At 32.3% G+C, this 22,074-nt stretch overlaps 1 protein-coding gene across 2 annotated transcripts; it reads right to left on the reverse strand.

Annotated features, from left to right (window-relative positions):
• Positions 1–1,308: 1,308 nt before the first annotated feature.
• On the reverse strand, positions 1,309–7,592 carry LOC143080836 (uncharacterized). 2 transcript variants are annotated; one of them, XM_076256900.1, is made up of 2 exons: positions 6,260–7,592; positions 1,309–3,341 (listed from the first exon to the last, which is right to left on the reverse strand). In XM_076256900.1, exons 1-2 carry the CDS (start codon positions 7,468–7,470, stop codon positions 3,125–3,127), a joined length of 1,428 nt encoding a protein of 475 aa, XP_076113015.1. In that variant the 5' UTR covers positions 7,471–7,592; the 3' UTR covers positions 1,309–3,124. The 2 variants fall into 2 exon arrangements, with proteins under 2 accessions (XP_076113015.1, XP_076113016.1); XM_076256901.1 differs by having other exon boundaries at positions 6,246–7,592.
• Between the last annotated feature and the right edge of the window lie 14,482 nt (positions 7,593–22,074).

A 22,074-nucleotide genomic window follows, 5' to 3' on the forward strand; every position in this document is an offset into this window, starting at 1 on the left:
AACTAATATGTTTGCCCTTTTGTCAAATATCAAAGTGCCACACGTACACCTCTGTTTTTCGCTACTTGCTACATGGTCTTGTCACTATGTCCCAGCTGCCATTACCTTATTTCCTAGTTTGTTACAACATTGAGTGCTATTTTCTACTGATTTTTTGTACAATGAGTCTCCCAAAAAGAGCCAATAGTCATGTAAGCCTGGCTTACCCTTCTAAAGAAGAAGTTTACCAAGTTTGTGGCAGTGATTTTTTTAAAAGTGCTTTGTGGACGCTAATTGCTTAACCGAGTTGATCTTTGGTTTGATTTTTAAAAGGGATTTCTGTTGCTTTTCTATTGTTTTCAATATTGTCATTTATGTTTTGTTTTTTTTTAATTTTCCCATGTTTGTGTTGTCTGTAGCAGTGAAACTCATGCTTATCCTATGTCCTGGAAAATCCTGTTAAATTTCATAGCAAACTTTACATTCAGTCACGTTTTAAGAAGGAGAATAATTTGCATGTGTCCAGGTTTTTCTTAGTTTGGTGATGTCTTTGGGGTTAAACAAGAGACATTAGTCAATATGCTTCTGAAATATGTCTCAACCATGAATATGACTAATCAGTAAGTTAAACAGGAGTTACAAGGCGTATATCACAAGTGAAGAAGGAACTGATGGCCATTTCAGAACATCTGAGGTCGCCCATTCCAGTGCACCTGAGGTCGCCCATGGATTTTGGTGGAATTCTTGTGATACAAAATTAAGATTCCCTGCAATGGTTTGTTAAAGTTGTTTGTATTTTTCATTTTTTTCTTTTTGATGCTGTTGTGTGGTGTTTTTAATTTTGATTGCCCAGTGGCAGATCCAGAACTTTTCCTAAGGGGGGCCCACTGACTGACCTAACAGGGGGCCCGCTCCAGTCATGCTTCAATGATTCCCTATATAATCAACCAAATTTTTCCCACGAAAGGGGGGGGGGGGGCGGGCCACCCAGGCCCCCCTGGATCCGCCTATGTTGCCTCCTTGGTATTATTGATTATCAATTAATTGGTTAAAACTGGTAATTCTGCCTAAAGGGCAAATATCAAAATTCAAAAGCCTATGACACAATCATCATTTATAATGTTAACATGGTTTTATGTTATTGCTTTTTTAGATGGTTAGATTATCCTAATTATCATAACATGCAAATATGCATACTTTTGTACAGCCTGAATAGAAGGGTTGCAGTGAGTGCCATGGAAGTTTGACCAGATTGCAGTTTAGTTCATAGAATGGCTTTTATCCATCTGTTTACAAAAATGTAGCAATTAAATAATGAGAAACCAGATATTTAAATAATTTATATTATCATAGATATATTAAGTATACAATTAGGAAAAATAACACAGTAAGTATGCAAACAAATAACTTGCAATACAATCTCATGTACAAATAGTTTATAGAACTATTATCACCATGAATCTAATCATTCTTATTCCTCTTGAAGATACAAAATAACTGTTGAATATCAATTAGAAAGTCCTACGGGAAACTAAAATATGAACCAAAAAGTATATAATATTATTATGACTTATCATCAACATCATGTGACACACAATTGGTACTACTGTTCATAAACTGTAACAGCCTACTAGAATACCCTTCAATGGATTAGTTGCATATTGAAGATGTAATGTTCCTAAAGAAAAGACGAAAGAATTTTTGTGGACCTTTTTCCTTTTTTCCTGAACATTTTCTGCTAATTGCAAGAGTCCATAATAATGCCTCTAATCCCTTTCATGAGTATATATATATGCCATAAGAGTATGATATGCCTGTCTTCTAAATTTTCAACAACTTCGTATACAGAACAACATATTTGAGAAAATATAATTATAAATAGAAAAGTAGCAGCATTTAGATGTTGTTACAGGGTATAAGATGTATATTAGGATTGGTACAGGGTATAAGATGTATATTAGGATAAAGTTTAAGTTATCTTAAATCGTTTGAAATCCATACAACTTTGAACATTTTCTAACTAAGAAACAACCAGATCTGTCGAAATATAATATTAGATAAAGTTCAACGGTATCAAATTCATTTTTCCCCCATTTAATAAAGCCATTCATTGTATTATAATTTCACTTAGGGACAACATCAAAAGTTCAATGTAGGATAAAAAAAAACTTAATTCACATAATTTTTTCACTGACCCCTTTTTTGGTCAACTCAAGAAATAAAATTTCCCAATAAACCAACAATTACATAAACAATAAATCAATCAACAGATTTTAGTATACATATACATATATAAATAGCACTAACTTAGTGCCACTAGGAAATAATCTACATAAGCAAATTTTCACTTATTAAATCAGTTTTCAGAAAATTAAAGGTAGATGTTGAATTAAACATATTTGCCCCATAACATTTGTTTTTCATTTTGCTTATCTGTGTTTTGTTGATTTGTTGTTTTTATATAGTTATGCCCCCATTTCCTTGAATTAATAGATGGAAAGATAGATGTGATGAGGTTCAAGAGTTTTAAGATTTTACTATATAATTTCACCATGAATTATTTCCCTTTGCACAATTTTCTACTTCATTGATTTTATTTCATTTGAATACAAATTTATATCTATGTAATAAATTATGTAAGAAATTATAGAAAAGTTAAACAATAATCTTTAACTCAATGAAATATATGTGTTATCAACATTAAGTTAACCTTTTAACCTCTTTGTGATTATTAGAAAATATTATCCCCACTAAAATTTTATGTTGTAATACAATGCCAAACTGTTGATATGTATAAACATGTGATTCTACTTGGTATGTTTGCTTTGTACCAAAATGTATTCACAGTAAAAGTTAAATTAAGAAGCCATTAAAATAAATGTAATGAAACAAACATGTATATATTATATCTAAATGTGTTGGCCTTATTTTCACTACAGTTTATTTTATATTCTCTTTTTTCCATAAAAGTCATATATTTTCCAAATGAAAAACTACACCATTTCAGATATTTTCTTCCATATTATACCTTCATGATAAATGTGTTATTTATTTGAACCATAATTTAGACAAAGATATAAAAAAATACAATGAAATATATTTATTACAATTCATTTTGTAAGAACAAATAGGAATTTAACATTATTCATTTAGATATCTTTGGAGGTTTCAAAAAACCAATTCTTCTTAAATATCTAACTATTAAAGGCACAGATGTCAAGGTTATAGCTATTCTGACTGGAGCAAACACTTTATGTACAGCATAGGCTACTACAAAAGTACTGGCACCAGTGGTCAGTTTGGACTGGAGTAGACTTTCACCAACTCCTATCTTGGTCAGCAATGATACCATATCAATTCCACTGAAAAATAAAACAGAATGTATTCTAAAACACCATAAAATACAAGAAAAGTGTATCCCATCTTTGTCAGCAATGCTACCATATCAATTCCACTGAAAAATAAAACAGGAAGTATTCTAAAACACCATAAAATACAAGAAAAGTGTTTATATATGTTCTGCAATAACAAATTACCTCCAACTCTTCTTAATTTTAAACTGTTATGCATAATTTTAAACAGGAATATAGGAAACTTCTGCTTGCAGTGTTACTTGATGTACGGAAGTAGCACAGATTTGAAAACTAAATCTCCCTCATATAATGTTCTATGTGTACATGTTATGCTGCCCATCAAGGACCCTTGATTGGAATAATAAAATATTCTTATTCTTATTCTTATACTATGTATTTACCTAAATGAAAAATTGAATAAAATTCAATATTTAAAAAGGAAATATGTCAAAGAGGCATCAACCCGGGGGAGGGTAGAAAACAGTTGAAGGGCCACTAATGTCAATAGGTCTATTTAGTTATGATCCAAAATCACAACATGTAAAATTTTTGAAATAGTTGTATAATGTAAAATTGAGAAAGAAAACTTGTAATATTATAAAGGAACAAAGATAATAATAGGACATACTATTGATGACCAGTAATTTTCAATTTTGATAAATAGTTTAAATTACTGATAATCTAATTTATTAAAGTACAACTACACCCTGTAAACTTCAGTCTGATTTATTAAACATGGGGGGAAAACTGACCCAGACACAGATAACATGATATGATCATTCATTGATAAAAACTGAATTGTCATGACATTATATCAGATGTTTAATAGTACATATAAAGGTACATGACTATTAAAAACTTTCTCTGTGCATCAACTGATGGAATGATTGAAATTAACATGTTTCCATCATAATTCAATTTACAAATGTAAAGTCAATTGACCTTGACCTCCTAGTAAAATTTATACTTATGACCAAAGTACAACTATGTATATGTGTATGAAGGAAAATTTTAATACTGGTTGTTATGATAAGGTGTTGTCAAATATTATTTGTTCAACTGCAAGTATTTCATGCATATTCAAGACATAATTAAACAAAGGAGTTGAATCACGAACTCATAATTTTGGCCCTCAAAATTTTAAACTGCAATAATTTTACCATAAATGCCAGGAAGAGATTTTATTAAAAGTTTATAATCCCATTTATAATTTGGCAAAATTTATTAATGGTTTTATGAAAAATTGGGCCGAATATATTATTAATTACTAAGCTAATATTCAATTTATATCAAACATTTACTTTCAAAATAATAATCTTTAGCAATACAAACTGACAAAGGATTCACTCAAACAACTGAATTTAAAAAAAAATACATGTTAAGACATGTAGGTCTATTTCTTGGGAGTTACCGGCTCTACTGAAAATTAAAAAAAAGAACAAAATATTCATAATCTACATTGTACAGACTATCAAATCATAATTATATAACCGGATGCTCCACACACAGGGCGCAATTTAATATGACCGCAGAGGTTGAACCCTGAACAGTTGGGGCAAATATGGACACAACATTCAAGCTTGATACAGCTCTGAATTTGGATTGTGATTAAAAAGTTGACACAGAATAGGTTTCTGACACAGAATGAATGTGGTCTTAGAACTTAAAAAATTTAAATTGGACATTTACCTATTAATTTATTGGTCCAATATCCAATATGTATGGATCGATTCAGCATATTAAAGAACCCCAAGAATTCAATTTTTGATGAAATCAAATAAAGTTCAATTTTGGACCCTTTGTAGACTAATTTGAAAACTTGACCAAAAATTAAGAATCTAAATACTCGGTTAGATTCGGCATATCAAAGAACCCCAATAATTCATTTTTTGATGAAATCAAACAAAGTTTATATATATATACAATGTATAATTAATTTTGGACACTTTTGGCCCCTAATTCCTAAACTGTTGGGACGAAAACTCCCAAAATCAATCACAACCTTCCTTTTGTGTGCAGGTATGCCAACGGAATTCAGTGTTTCATGTTAAAATCAAATGAAGTTTAATTTTGGACCCATTGGACCTTAATACATGTATGGACCAATTGGAAAACTGGGCCCAAAAATCTAAAATTTAAATACAGTTAGATTCAAGCACACAAATCAAAGCCAAGGAACCACAAGTCCACCAGTATTCAATTTTTGATGAAATCAAACAAAGTTCAATGAAGTTTAATTTTGGATCCTTTCGACCTCAATGTGGACCGATTTAAAAATGGGGCCCAAAATTTCATTACACATTTTGCAATGATTAGATATAGTATACATTTGTACTAAGGAACACCAAGAATTCCAGACTTTGAATTAAACCCAATTGAAATGGTCAAGAAATATAATTTGAAAGTATTAGAATTGCATTGTTTGTTTACTCATTATGTAAATGACTGCCAAGCACTACATGTAACTGGACCTGAAATTCTTAAACAATTACTGAACCAAAATACCATGGAAGTCCAAAAAAAACGTGTTAACTCTGTGTATATGCCCCCCTGGGGACCTAATTTGGAAAATAAAATTTATCTTATCTTATCTTATCTTATTCCCTATTTAACTACATGTATATATACATGTTCAGCTCCATCTTTCAACACTCTAACTAGCATGATTAAGACCATGATCCTTAAAATAAATTCTAGACAAAGCACTGCATTGCCTTACCTGCATATATTTATACCATAACAGGAATAATACACGTACATGTATGTATTGGTATGGATAATTTAGTGTAGTGAAAACAATAAACTTTGCTTAAATCCAGAATGAGATACATGTACAAATGTATATTTGCAACCAGCAAAAATCCATGGTTAAAATAAAACTAAACATTTAAAAAGGTGCACATTGTATGTCACCTTTATAAAAGTACCTTGACACAGCCAGATAAAAGCCTCCAAGAGAAATCACAGATATTCCTACATGGAAAACTATAACTGTTGAACCATACTCTTTCACTGCCCTTTTTAAACGGTCCTTATTACTTAATTTCCCTGGGTTTGTTTGAGATTGCACATCTCTACCAACCTCAGATCCGTTTTGGTTTGATGATGAGGATGTTGAATAACTTCTTTTCTGGTAGTAATGGGCAACTGCCTGTTTTATTTGTGCATCCTGTTCAGCCAAAATTTGTGCTAGATTTTTTCTTCCACTTTTTATTCCTGTTAACTGGTCTTTACATTCACCGAAGCTAAAACGCTGGCAATTTTCTAACCACAACTGATAGCGTGCACAGTCATCACCTTGTATCCCTTGTGGGCATGGACCATCAGTGTCAATTTGTAATTCTGCAGAAAGGCTAGCTTTAGTATTGGATGTGTAGTTTTCTGCTATTTCTTTTAGCATTAACTCTTGCTCAGCAAACACCTCCTTCAGTGTTTTTCTACCTTCCTTAATATTAACAAATTGGTCTTGACAATTAGGAAGGTTGTATCTCATGCAAGTTTCCATCCAAAGTTCTAGGGTGCAATCATCTCCTTGTATTCCTTGTGGGTCAGGATATGACTCCTGCTGAGCTGAAGATTGATCAAATGTTTTGAAATGTGAATTAGTTGTGTGATATTGTCTTGACGGATGAAAACCACTCATAGCATCATTTATATATTTTTGCTTCTGTAATACCCCACTGCCTGGAATATTACAAGGAGAATCATAGTGTTCACAACTAGTTGTGAATGGCTGTGGTACATTAGACTGCATACATCCATGTAAATTCAAACTACTATGGCAGTTAAACGCCTCAACATTAGCATCAGATTTTACTATATCTGACTCTGGCTTTTCATTGTACAAAACGTCTACCAAGTCATCATGTCCACCTTGAATTCCCTGAACACTGGGTCCATGTACAGAATAGTCTATTGCTTCTTCCAATGCTCTCTTGGAATCCTGAATTGTCAAATTGTCCACTTGTCCTTGGGTTCCTTCGATAGTTGTGAACTTCGAACGATCCATGCTTTTGTCAAACTCATGGTACTGTTCTCGACAAACTGATTCGCTCTCAGCTACAGATGCTCTGTAAAATCTTATTTGAGAGCGAGGTAATGAAACTATTAATTTTCTTAAGGGCAACATATTAAACATGTTGTCAGTGTGATGGTTTGTGTGTAAGTGGGGTGTTGTGATAATGTGCAACTCTTTAAATATTGATCATGTTGTTCCAAAAAAAGACTTCTAAAATTGTTAGATCTGCTTCGTTACGCGCTTTCCTTTTAACGAGTATTACACATGCCTACCAAGCGTCTCTCTAACATAAATAACAAACTATCATCTGTCGGGCGCGTGTTCGGTTGTGGATTAGTTTTTTGTTTATTCTGAAAACTAGTCATGTGTAACGGTCTTATACATAATGACGTAAGAGGGCACTCACCGAAATTGCAAATTAGTCGTCATCATAATGTACTTAATTTAGTACTTAAACATGTAATTAACAAAACATACATAGGCTATTTTCAACGAATTCTATGAGTTCTTGAGAATCCTTTAGACAAAACAGCAAAAAAAACCAAAAAAAAACACAGAATAAAAAATAAAAGAGAACTTAAAGATGAGAATATTGTTATCCCAGCAAAAATTAAAAAATGTCATTACTTGATATTTAATTATGTTTGACCAGGCATATACATGATCTCTGATAATCAGTTTTTTTTGGGGGGAGGTGCAGAATTTGAGTGATAGCGTCGAAAGAAGAAAAAAAATCCGACTAAGACCTGAGACTGTTTATGTAGTCTCAGCTAAGACCAAATAAAACAACATTTTTTTTTAATATGTTCAGATTTACAGAAAGTGAACAAGGCAATTAATTTACTTTTTTTTTAATTATTCAGTCCCACACTTGGTCAATGCACGTTTCCATTTACTACTGTCGTCATATTTCCCAAACTTTGACTAAATATTATCATGAAAAATAACTTGCAGTTATTATGAAACAAATAGTCCGACAAAAATAATATGCGTGTTAAGCACCATTTTGTAGATTGTAGATTAATAAAAACAAAAGTAGAAGTGGAATAGAAATCGAAATATAAGAGAAGTTCGCGACAGGTGAGATTTCTCAAAGTAAACGACTTATTAGAGGTACCTTATTAGATTGTGTTATATATTAAATGATCTTAAATTATATAGGTTTTTTTTCAGAGACACTAATTAATTAAGTGCCAGTGTGGTTGGAGACTCAGAGGATCCCGAACAGTGAAGTGCATATATATCCCACCTGAATTGAAGTGACTGATGATTTGTATGCTGCAGTTTCCCTTGTCAGATGGTGTTATTTTAAATACTGATGTTCATTTTAAGAAATCTTATGTTCTTCATAAACTACTTAAATATAACTCATGGCATCAAAAAGTCAATAAACATATATTTTGATGGCTTCAGTCTTTTTGGTTTTTATAAAGTGTTTGTATTAATGTTGCCATGATGCGGTTGCTGATTACATTTTTCGGTATTTTACACTTTTTGAGATAAAAAAGCAAAACACAAAAATAGTAAAAAAAAATCCTTAAAGGGCATTTACTTTTATATTGATATATAAGGAGACTAGCGTATTTCTCCGAATTTTTCAAAAAGGGATAAAAAGATAAGGAGATCTTGAAGTTTTTTGGTATATTTTGTCCGCCAATCTACATCTCTATCTGACATCATAGTCTTACATTTTACCCTTTATTCGTTATTTCGGCCATGGTGGCCATAACTTTTGTTTGGCCGTGAGGGAAATAAACCAAAAACATTGTACTATAGTACTAAATACCCGAATGGTCATTCAAAAGTTTTGTTTTGCGGGCCCAACGTTTTCAGAGGAGTTTTTCGTTAACATCAAGTGACCAGAACTTTGCATGACAGAAAACATATCTTAAACGGTTATTCATTATAGTTTTTGGCACATATATCGTTACAGATGTCAACATTTGTTTTAACCCAGCTTTTATGTTCATGGACAAACAGAATGTTTTCCATTAATTCAAGACAGATTCGATATCAAGATATGATAATTGTGCATTCTGCCATTGACATGTTTTCCTCAATAAATATATATATATGTATGAATAATTATGAAATTCGAAGCTTTCATTAACAGCTAATTGATTAAGGTTGAATAGCAAGTAGTTTAGTCACAAGCTTATATATGTTTTGACAAATAATTTTACTTATTATGTTATGAGTTAATGTACTTGTTTTCTTACCAACCAGTCCTTGACATAAATTAACAAGGTCTTTATTTTTGTAATGATTTTATTTATGTTCTTTTAAGCGTACAGAACAATGCCCTTTCGCTTACTTACAAACTTCGGTTCACAAACAAACAAATCATAGGTTTAAAGATCAATGACAGTCACTGCAAGTGTACAATCCATATATAAAATGCAATCAATTATATTTCATTTTGTTTATTTACTAATATTCTAAATGATAAGGAATGGCAAACAAATATTGCGTCCACGAAAGATTTTTCTTAGACTGTAGTTGATTTGAAGTACAAAATGATATGGGATTTACCATGGCGTTGTCAGTTTATTTCGACTTTTTAGTTTGAATCTCCCCCTTGGTATCTTTCGCCTCATTTTTACATATGACACAATGTTTTTTACAAATTAATCACTCAAATAAGTCCTTGTTTTCTTTTTGATAGTTACCCAAATTTTTTGTATAATCACTGAATAAAAACAGAACACTATAATACTAAACTTTGTTTCCGCTTGTATACATAAAGCACACCTAATCATAACAAGTATTCTATTGAACATGCTGAAACAACGATCGAGATGTGGTATGATTTCCGATGGATCAACTATCCACAAAACTGAATTCTGATAAAGTCAATGTGATCAATTATAGACAACCGTACGACCTTCAGCAATGAGAAAACCCCATAACTTATTTTCGCCTATAAAAGGCCTCTATCGAAAATGTGAAGCAGTTCAATTGAGAAAGCTTACGGTCTCATTTATAACAAATTTAAAAGACATGATTCAACGACAATCACTGAACTTTAGGCCCAGACTTGGGACAGCAACATACAGACTGTTGTGGGGTTAAACATGTTTGTGAGCGCAGTGAACCTCCCCTAACCTTGGAGAAAAGTGTAACAACGCAAGATAAGAACAAACTATAGAAATCTGTTGAAAAAGCTGAACTCGTCAGTTCGAGACCTAGAAAAACATCAAAGCAAAATTACAGACAGAACGTGTCAGGGTATATATCTATCCCTAGTCCCTAACAAACAAAAGCAAACACAAAAAAAAACACATTAAGTACAGATCTAAGTGATCGCAGTTAATGACATCTAGTTCAGAGCCAACAGCAACTCACAAAAGATATGTATCTTAGACTAAAATAACAATCAGTACACATCCAACATGCATCCAATGGATTTAGTGTAAAGCCATCGTGCAATGTCAAAATGTAGATTGTAGTACATGTGTAATATTTAGTATGGTTTTAATACTGATAACAAAAATCAATATATAGACCAATAAAAACCATATTCAAAGATTTAAGTCCCGTGATGTTGAATAGGATACCATTTAGAATAAGTTTATTTAAAGGGGCACTAGATACGAGATATACATAAAATCAAATATATTAAAAAAATTTGTTCAATCATTAGAGAAATGGAAATAGTGAAATAATAATTCGCTTTTAACAACCAGTATGTTTCAATTTTGTCAAAATAAGCTAAAAAACATTGATTGTGAATAATTAAATTCGACATCATTGAATCCGTATTCATGTGAACTTCAATTTAACCCCTTAGGTTGAGATGGATAACACGTGAACTGTATGTGTAAAGTTATTCAAAGGAAAAGAATGTCAACATTGAACGTGAAACAAAGGTAAATCATTTGATTGACTGATTTGATCCACAAAAAATCATTCTTATACAGGTAAAAACGATGATAAAAATAATGATGCCCGTGCCCTGTATAATATTTATTTTATACTTTTAATAGTTTGGATAAATGTTTTACATTGCTATAAATGAAATATGAGAATTTGATTAAAAATTCGGTGAACATGAATTTGACAGCTTGTGCCCCTATAAATGATTGATAAGTTTACCATTGTTATATAACTTTGTGGAACAATTGAATAATATTTCTTATTTATTAAAATATTTGTATTTACTTTTCTTTGCGTAATAAGAAGAAATTCGGTTCAAGACCTTTATATAATTCCAAGTTTGGCGCCTTTTTCCAATTATCGAGAAAACACCGCTGACTGACCTAAGAGGGGGCCGCTCCAGTCATGCTTCAATGATTCCCTATATAATCAACCAATTTTTTTCCACGAAAGGGGGGCCCAGGCCCCCTCCCCCCTGGATCCGCCTATGTAGATTGTGTGATTCCAGGATTGTGCCAATAATTTGGACTTTTGATATAACATGTATGATTTAATAAGATAAGATAAGATAAGAATTTTATCAATCTAACCAAGAACCCATAAAGGGCATCATTTTACAACTCAATATGATTGGAAAAAGCAAAACAGAAAACCATAATAATATAATTTGGACTTTAATATATTGAATATGAATGAAACATATTGTTGAAAAGGTTTTAATTATTAAAACTGCTTTGGTGTACCTATCAATTCACATCAGTCTTTAGTTGTCCTTGAAGTCATCAGAAAAGTTTTATGTTCAGATGAGCAAGCGAAGGAGAACATACGTCTGTTTTTTAGCCTGCGTTCTTGTAGGGTTTGCCAGTTTATAATTTGAAGCATTTCAGATACACTGCTGGTGTTGTGAAATATTTTGCAATTGTATTGTGTAGCTCTGTTTTGCACTTGTTCCAGTCTATATATGTTTTCTGAAGTGTGTGGATCCCAAACTGTGCAGGAGTATTCTAGTTTTGGTGTTACTATTGTTTGATATGCTCTTTCCTTTTCTAATTTTTAGAGTTTCGTCTGACGAATGATAAAGATTGATTTGGGCTACATTTAAGATTTGAAGATATTGTAATGCCTAGATACTTTGCTGATTGTACTTATTCTAGGATATGGCCATGCATGTTATAATAAAAATGTCGTTGTTTTTTTGTTGTTGAGACCGTCTTTAGATGTTACAGTTGTAAGGGCGGAATGATATGAGCCAGTCTTTCTCCCATTTTATAGCTGCTTCAGTCTATGTCTTCTTGAAGCTTGTGACAATTGTTTAGGCACTGAGGTAATAGGTCGGTAGATAAACGGCTATCGTCTGCAAAGAGTTTGTCTTAATTGCCTGTGATTAAGGTAGTCATGTAAGTCGTTGATATAAATGAGAAAGAGTATTGGTCCTAGTACAGAGTGTCCTAAGAAACGCCTGATGTAACTGGATTTTTTTTCAGATGTTGTGTTTCAAGAAGGACTGTCTGTATTCTGTTGATAACAATATGAGATACCATAGTGTTTAAATTTGTAAAATAAGCGTTTGTGTGGCACTTTGTCGAATGCTTTGGCAAAATCTATGCCTACTATATATAGTCAGTTTGTAATTTTTTATCATTGTTTTGAGCTAGTTGCTTTATAACAAATCTTTCTTGACAAAGAAGAGTCCCTAATTGATTTTAGTTGGTTTCTGCTTAATATAAGACTCCTGATAAATTCCGTGACAGGCTATTGTCCTTACACGATAGTCAAAAATTCATACTTCCATAACAACGAGCACCTTGTATACATTTCTCGGGTCGGTCGGTTCCCAGTTAACTGTGGTATTGGGATGATAACATTGTATCCAACAGATAACTCACTCAGTTTCTGTTCTGTCAGGACACCCGTTTTGATTTGTTGGCCGCAGACAATGCGCGTTTTCTTGCAAGAATGATCGGAGGTTTGGACATCCTCTGATACAACTTCAATAGTTGTACTTGTTGATCCAGTTTCAATACCAGTAACAGATTTGTTATGTTTTCTGTCTGATTCATCTGATTTCGCATCTGTGTTTTCATCTGTGGCATCAATCTCAGTTTCAATGTTTCTCTGAAACCTCTTTGAACACTTTCTCCAAACCTTACTCGGTTTCAAGATTTGGCAAACGTTTCCTTAGGCAATGAAGATGTAGAAAATTCATAACCTCAAGGCAATATAAATGAATCAATATGACTAAAAATTACTATGAAAAGTTTCTATAGTGTGTAGCAACACTTTTTTTTTATCACAAAAATCATATGATAAATTATTATAAAAGTTATCAGTGAATTTTAGTTAAATTTTGTACAAATTGTAATTTGTAATAACACTTTTTGCACAATTTGAATTATAATTTGTACAACTTGAAGTCATAATACTATGTTGGCCGGATGCGGTCATTTCCCCTTTTTGTGTTTTCGCGTTTTCTCCTTTCACTTTTCCGACGCGAAAACGGGAAATCGAGAAAGCGAAAAAGCGAAATGGTCGCATCCGGCAGGCCACCATAAATTACAATTCATATTTTTTTCAAATTGATAACTTGTACACAATATATATATGTCTCTGATCTAGAATAGTGATCAGTGTCGTCTTAAGTTTTATTCGGCACATCAGTGCACTGTAAGGAAACTTTGGTGTCCACATGCGGCCAATTCGCCTTGTGCGTTTTCGTGTTTTCTCCTTTCACCTTTGCAAACGGGTAATCGGGAAATCAAGAAAGAGAGGAAACAAAATCAAAAATTGAGAAATAGGGAAATTGCCGGGAAATTGAGAAATCGAGAAATTAAGAAAGCAAAAACGCGAAAACTCGAAAACGCGAAATGAATTTCTCGATTTCTCGTTTTCTCGATTTCACGATTAACGGATTTCCAGATTTCTCGATTTCTCGATATCCCGATTTCCTGATTTCTCAATTTCTTGATTTCGCTTTCTCGATTTGATTTCCCGATTTCGCGTTGTGAAAGGAGAAAACGCGAAAACACGAAAAGGGGAATATTGCATTCGCCCACCAAAAGGAACCCACCTTTTTACACGTTATGCTATTCACAACAATTTATTTGTTTCGTCAGATATTTAAAACATTATATATTTTTTTTAAATTCTTGGGGGTTGCACTAATGACTGGACCGAATGACAGGACCATATGAAAAATGATAATAACTTTTTCATTTCTCAAAGGATTGATCTCAAATTTGAAATATAATAAGATTTCATCATTAGATAAATAGATTTAAGAAAAAAATTAAAAAATTGTAAGAAACTTTGGAAAACGTGACATGACCAACTCTGATAACGACATGACCAACATCGACAATGACAGGATCAAATAAAAATGCTAATAATTTTTTTATTTGATCAAAGGAACTCTCTCAGATTTGAAATATAAAATGATATGTTATATTTTGAAACAAAAATGTTATAAAAAAAATATAGAAAGTTTAAACGTGACATGACCATCGCTGACTGACATGACCAACCTCGACAATGGCAGGACCAGATGAAATTGCTAATTAATTCTTATTTCTAAAAAATATTTTTCTGACATTTGAGAACTGATGTAATCAGATTTAACCATTTTATACATAAAGATAGGAATAATATAGAAAAAAATATTAAAAGCTTGCTGTAATGTGACCTGACCAACACTGACAATGAGAGGACAAAATAATAATAATAATAATAAATAATAATCTATTTTATTATTGTGTCACATATTGATTGACATACATATCATACAACAATATTAAAACATACATAGAACAATCAATACCCAGCCATATCATTTGGCTTATGAGACACATTGCACAAAATATATATACATGTTCTTAAAAATCCAACGATACTTTGAAATACTGTATTTTTAAAACTAATAACTATGATTTTAGAGTATTTTCAACATGAGTAAATATATTTAAAAATGTTTCGTAAAAAATATTTACTTTACATACATCTAAAACTTCACACATACATACATCTAAACCTTCACACATATATGTGAAAATATTTACATTAAGATATTGCGGGGGAAAATCAACTAATATGCATAATTTAAATAAACTAATTGAATTAAAATAATTGTCCACTGTTAAAAAATTTAAGTAAAAAATTTATGTCGCATGAAAATAGTTAAAAATTATGTAAATAATTTACGTCGCATAAAAAACTTATGAATACTTTTACATAAAAATGGCTGTATCTCGGAGCAATTCATGATTTGTATAAATTTTAAATCGTCGTTCAAATTTTCAAAACTATTAATATGTTGTGAACATTCTGAGTAAAGGTCAAATCTTAAGTCATTATATAGACAACAGTTCAATAAAAAATGTTTCTCAGTTTCAACACTTTTGTCAGAGCAATAAACACATAAACGGTCTTCAACAGGTATTGGCGGCTTGGTGTATCTTCCAGTCTCGATGGCTAACGGGAGCGAGCCTGCACGAAACAGGGCCATTACACGTCGGTACGACCGTGGAATAATTTTTGACACATACGGTTCCACGGAACAGTTGCTTTTGTATTGCCTATATGTCCTAAGTTTATTTCCATTGTCTTTTCCGCGATCGTTAAAGAGTTCTCTCTGCCATTCTGTATTATTTAAGATGTTAACTTGTTCAGTGACTTTTTTCATGACTACTTTTGTACTTAATGATACATCACTAACAATGTTTCTAATTTCCAATAAGTTCACCATCTTGTTCACCTCCGTATTCCAGCCTTTACGTCGACGTGATATCCAACTCCAAATATCATATACAGTTCTACTTTGATCCATTCGTGTTAGTTTACACAGAAGCCGAACGCATGAAACACGCTGTTTATTCAAACATGATGTCCATCCTAAGTCGCCCATAGTAGAAATATTAGACGTATTTCTACCAACTGATAAAAAGTACTTACAGGCTTTATTTTGCACAGAGTTTATTACACTAAACGATTTTGTTCCCCAAATTCCACTTCCGTACATTAAAATAGGCTCCACCATTGAGTTGTACAATTTTGTATAAACTTTATATGACATACCACCGGATGAAATAAAACGTCCAAAAACAGCCCCTAAAGCTCGGCTTGCTGATTTTGCTAGTTCCTTGGTATTTTTTGTAAATGTAAGGTGTTCGTCAAACCAGATCCCAATGTATTTATAAGAATCAGTTATTGTTAAATCATAATTACTACATGTAAAATTAAAGTCTGAAATATCAAACGATTGCGGTCTAAAGTGTACAACTTTAGTCTTTTCTGGGTTTATAGACAACTTCCAAGATGAGCACCAGTCTGTCAGGACATTAAGCATGCGCTGTAAACTTTGTTCGTCCGGTGCGATTAAGGCAATGTCATCAGCATAAAGCAAAATGCTTAATGTTCTTTCACTTAAAGACACTCCACAGTCAAGACTGTTGATACGGTCGGCTAAGTCATTTATATATACAGAGAATAATGTAGGCGAGAGAATACATCCCTGTTTAACTCCAGATGACACATCAAACCACGGTGTTAGCATATTATTCACTCGAACCGTGCACTGAACATCTTCATATAATGATTTTATTGCATTTAAAAATTGGCCACGAATTCCCATAACTTGAAGCTTGTACCAAAGCAAATCCCGCCTTACAGTATCGAACGCTTTTTTCATATCCACGAAACATACGTATGTTGATTTACGGCTGATTTTTCTGTCATTTAGAATTGAATATAATGCGAAAATGTGTTCTTCACAACTGCGTCCACGCCTAAATCCATTCTGCTCATCACAGAGACAGTCATTTTCTTCAAGCCATTTGCCTAGACGATTATTAAGTACTGTACAGTATATTTTGCACGGTACGGATATTAAAGTTATGCCACGGTAATTCAGAGGACATCTGTCGTCGTTTGCTCCAGGTTTTAAAATTGGATTTATAATCCCACTTGTCCACTCATTTGGTACCTGTCCGAGTTCAAAACAACCCTGAATAATTTTGTACAGCAATTCAATAGCGGCATCATTCTTTAAAACTTCGGCTGGTATATTATCAATCCCCGCAGCTTTCTTGTTTTTCGCATGCGCAACGGCTAGTAAAACTTCCTCTCGTGTAATTGCCTCATTTAACTTAGTTACATCTAAATTTGAATCAAAAGTGTCATTTGCTGGTTGGTTTTCTGTAGATTCACTTGTAAATAATGTATGAAAATCGTTTTTCCATTTGTTCAGAACGCCTTCTTTGTCCGTTTTCACGTTTCCATTTTCATCAACGACTGCCCATGGCACGCATGGTTTCCGTTCATTTACTATTCCGGTTTTGCCGATGGACCTCCAAAATTCATCTTTATTAAACGATTCCAGTTTCTGTTCAAGTTTGTATTGTTCGTCTTTCGCATATTTCCGCTTATATTTCCGATTTATTCTATCAAATGTTTTTCGAGCATCACAAAATTCTGTTTTGTACTTCTTTTTAACACTATTTGAACCTTGCCATTTTAACCATCTTTTTTCAGCTTCACAAGCCTTGTTCCAATGATTCGTTAAATCAGCATTCCAATATGGTTTATATAAAGTTTTTTTACGTTTACTTATTCCGTTATTAAAAGATTTCTTCGGTAATTTGTTTTCCATTTCCCCGTGTATCAACATTTGAAATTCATCATACGCAGTTTGAACATTTTCAGTAATTCGAATTGAATTTTCAATATTCATGATAACTTCATTGACTTTTGTAACTATTTCATCTCTATTCATAAAATCGTTTGGTAGATTTGTCACTTTAAATTTCTTGTTTTGATCATCCGAGTTAATATCGTAATTTGTCGTATTAGAGTCATATTTACATCCGATAATTAAATCACAAAGTAACAGTGAATGATCTGGGATTTTTTCAGGCATGTAATTAATTTCATTTATACATTTGGACATCGTTAAAACACTAAAACTATGTACATATTCTATATCCTCGTATGGTACACACATATAATCAACGACAGAGCGTCCCGCGGGCGCAATATATGTGAATTCGTGGTCATTGAAGCGGCCATTCAACATTGCAAAATTTATGTCACATAAAAAATTTATAAATTTATCACCTTGATGATTTTCACAAAAATCTACTACATTTCGTGGTCGTATTATATCGACGCCTTCAACATAATCACTGTTTTGACCAACTCTTGAATTCAAATCACCACAGATTATTATTCGACCTAAATTTTGGTATTCATGAACTTGTTGTAACAGATTTTGAAAATACATATCCGAATCTAGCGCCCTACTTGACTCTGCTGGAGGCAAATAACATACAGCCACAATAATCGATATATCACAGAATTTTGATTTAAATTTTATCCACATAATTCCCTCAATTTCCGTATCTAAAAGTAGTACATTAAATGAATGTAGGACGTCTTTTTTCACAAGAACTCCAACCCCCGCAGATCCCCGGGTAGCATTTCTATGTAAATGTTTTCGATTTTGACCAAAGAAGGTATAGCCAGGAATATTCAATCTTTCATCACCACGTAAAAAAGTTTCAGTTAATGCCAAAACATCACACTCAGAATATTCAAGCACACACTTTCTAAATTTTGCATTGTCATTATCCTTGAGAGACCACCCCCTACAATTCCAGACACCAAGCCGCAAAATGTCCTATTGCTTTTTCACTAGGCGACTACCGGCAAACATATAATTATTTTGACTTCCGATTTCTTTAAGAACAGTTCTAACTGTGGCTTGGAAGTTACGTGTTTCCATTGGTAGATCATGTTCTACATACACCTTCTTATACTTTTCACTGTTTTTTAGGTTTTTCTTATGTTTCATAATTTGTTGTTTGTGTTCAAAGTCTTCAACCTCCACTATGACCAGTCCTGTCGATTTACCATAAGCTTCTTTTCTTTCTACTGACTTAAGAGAGATATGTGATAGGGCGAGACCATCTTTCAAAAGGGCTTGGACTTTGTTTGTTGTCACTTCTTTGTTTTCATTTTCTTCTGATTGTAAGTTTTTTATAACAAATCTATTTTTTCGGTTAATATTTGACTTTTCACCCTTTTAGCTGTTTGCCTCTGCCAATGATTTCTCTAAATCCCCGATTCTAGCTTGCATTATTTCAATGTCTGATTTTACCTCTAACTTCACCTCATCTATCTTGTCTTTTAATTTATTGTCAATGATTTCAGATATTTTCTCTGATAACTTTTGAGAAACCCTCTCCTCAAAATTTGTCTCTAGTTCATCAATTCTTCTTTCAAGTTTTTGACTAACATTATTTAAATTCGATGATAACTGAAGTAAGTTAACAGTGTTTCTATTCTGTTTGTAGGGGCGTTATCGTGAGGTGCACTCGACATGTTGTTACTATCGCATTGTTTAGATTTCTTATGTTCGTTGTTTTGTGATTGTGTTCCCCTTGAACTGTGATTGTTTTCATCAGATAATTGTCTTTTTCTCATTGATTGGGGTCTCAAGTGTTCAGTACTTACAGTATGTTCATACAACAGCTGATCATTAGCATGTCCTATATATTGACTTCCACCATTTACATCACACATTGAATAATGAACATATTGTGCCATATTATCTTGCATTTCAGAATTTTGTCCACACTGGTATCTGTATATATATAACCGATACTTTTAAAGTTCTAGTTCACACAAATTTCGTTTACTTTGCTCCGTGTTTTCAGTATAAACAAACTTATTTTCTATGAGCTGAAATTAAGGCGACCATATACAATCTGACAATGAGAGGACAAACCTCGACAAGGACAGGACCAAATAAAAATGCTATTCACTTTTTAATTTAGAAAAGGAATTATGTCAGATTTAAAATATAATAAGATCTCATCTTTAAAAATCTAGATTTTTTTTTATTGCGAAAACGTGAAATGACCATAGTTCCTACTATAGAAATCCTGGTTGAAATTAATAATAATAATAAAAAAACACACATTAAGATTGAGTGATTAAGTTTTTAAAAAATAAAGGAAGAAAGCTAACTTGGGGAAAACGTTAGGTCTGCGAACGCCCACCACGTTATTTGAACTTTTTATTGGTATATTGTATTAAACCGAGTTGAAAAAATATTGTTGAGCTTGAGAAACTTTGTAGATTTATTAAATCTATTTCTGTGAAAGTCTATCCTCCTGGTTAGTACAACCTGAGACTATGTGTTATAGTAGTCTTAGGTACAACTATATGTTTATTTATCTTTGGTGTAAATATTTATCATATTAATTGATATTTCACACATGCTATATCTTCTCTGTAACTATGTATTTGGTTTATGAGAATAAAGATCATTCATTCAGAATATTTTGTATATTAATTACCGGTCATAATCTGACACGTCTGAAAACAATTATAAGGTAACAAACAAAAGGTGTGCCATAAGCCATAAATAAGTTGATAAATCCAATAAAGATTGTGATGACAGTAATTAAAATCACATAATAGTTCATGTCGTTGTTTTATTAATATTTTCAGAACAGTAAATAATTATTTCCATGTATGCTTGAGTATATGCAGGGTATATCTTGATAGTTTTTTTCCCCTCATAATAAATAAACAAATAAACATTTCTTGAAGTATACCCGACCTTTCATGCATGATTTCTTGGTAGTTTTAAATAATTTTATAAAATATATACTGAATCAAACATTTTCACAGACTACTTTAAAAGGTTTGATACCTTTCCAAAGTGGCTTAAATTGGGCTTCATGATGTCAAGAAATATTATGGTGATAATTCAATAAATCTTAATTTATCTATAGTTTAATGAACTATCTCTTAAACTATAAAATTATTATATGTAATAACTTATAAATAGTTCAAGATCTCTTTCTTAAATGTAGTGATCATTCGTGTCTTTTTGTCCTGTGACTCTCCGCCAACATACGTTTAGTAGCTAGGTCAAGATTTTTAACCACAATAGAATATATTTTCCTGAATTTATAAGATATATCTTACTAATTATGGATCAGAATTGAACAATTTCAGTAAAATAAGAAAGAAATTTTGATTTTTCATCGGCCAGATCATAGCCTGTTGGACAGGTCACACAACCGCAAGCTTTCAATACGTTTTTTTCTATATTTTTGTTATATGATGTGCGAAATGGTCTTAATTGTCATTATTTTAAATTTGAGAGGAATATTCTGACAAATTTTATGCATAATTAGCATTTTTATTTGGTCCTGTCATTAATTGTCGAGGATTGTTAGATGTCATTGACAACGTTAGTCGTTAATCAGGTCATTCAATTGTTTATGTATTACAATACAATACAATACAATATTTTTTATTTTCCAAATTAAAGGGCCCATTAAGAGCATAACATTAATTACAACATGACATAAACATTACAGAGTGATTAAAGAAACATAAAATAATAATTGAAATTCAAATGCATGAAGAAAGGATCAGTGGTCAAGGGGAGATAATTTTATGTATTATACTTTGACCTCATGTTACACATTTATGTGTCTGAGCGTTATCAATAAATCTTGGAATCTTGGAAATCTTGGTCACATTTCAGCAAGCTTTTTATACCGTTTTCTTATATTTATATATAAAATGGTATAATCTTCACATATTTTAAATTTCAGAGATATATTTTGAGAAATAAAAGAGTAATTAGCAATTTCATTTGTTCCGGTCATTGTCGAGGTTGGTCATGTCGATGGGAAGGCAAGTTATCTACTTCGTTTGCTGAACTCCAAGGCGTCCGTCAAGGCAGCGTATGGTCTCCCTCTGTCTACAAACTTTTCGTTAATCCGCTAATAAAAAAGTTAGAAAGTGAAAGTTTGGGTTTTAAAATTGGTAATGTGT

This window comes from Mytilus galloprovincialis, chromosome 6 (genome assembly GCF_965363235.1).
Source record: "Mytilus galloprovincialis chromosome 6, xbMytGall1.hap1.1, whole genome shotgun sequence".
Taxonomy (NCBI): domain Eukaryota; kingdom Metazoa; phylum Mollusca; class Bivalvia; order Mytilida; family Mytilidae; genus Mytilus; species Mytilus galloprovincialis.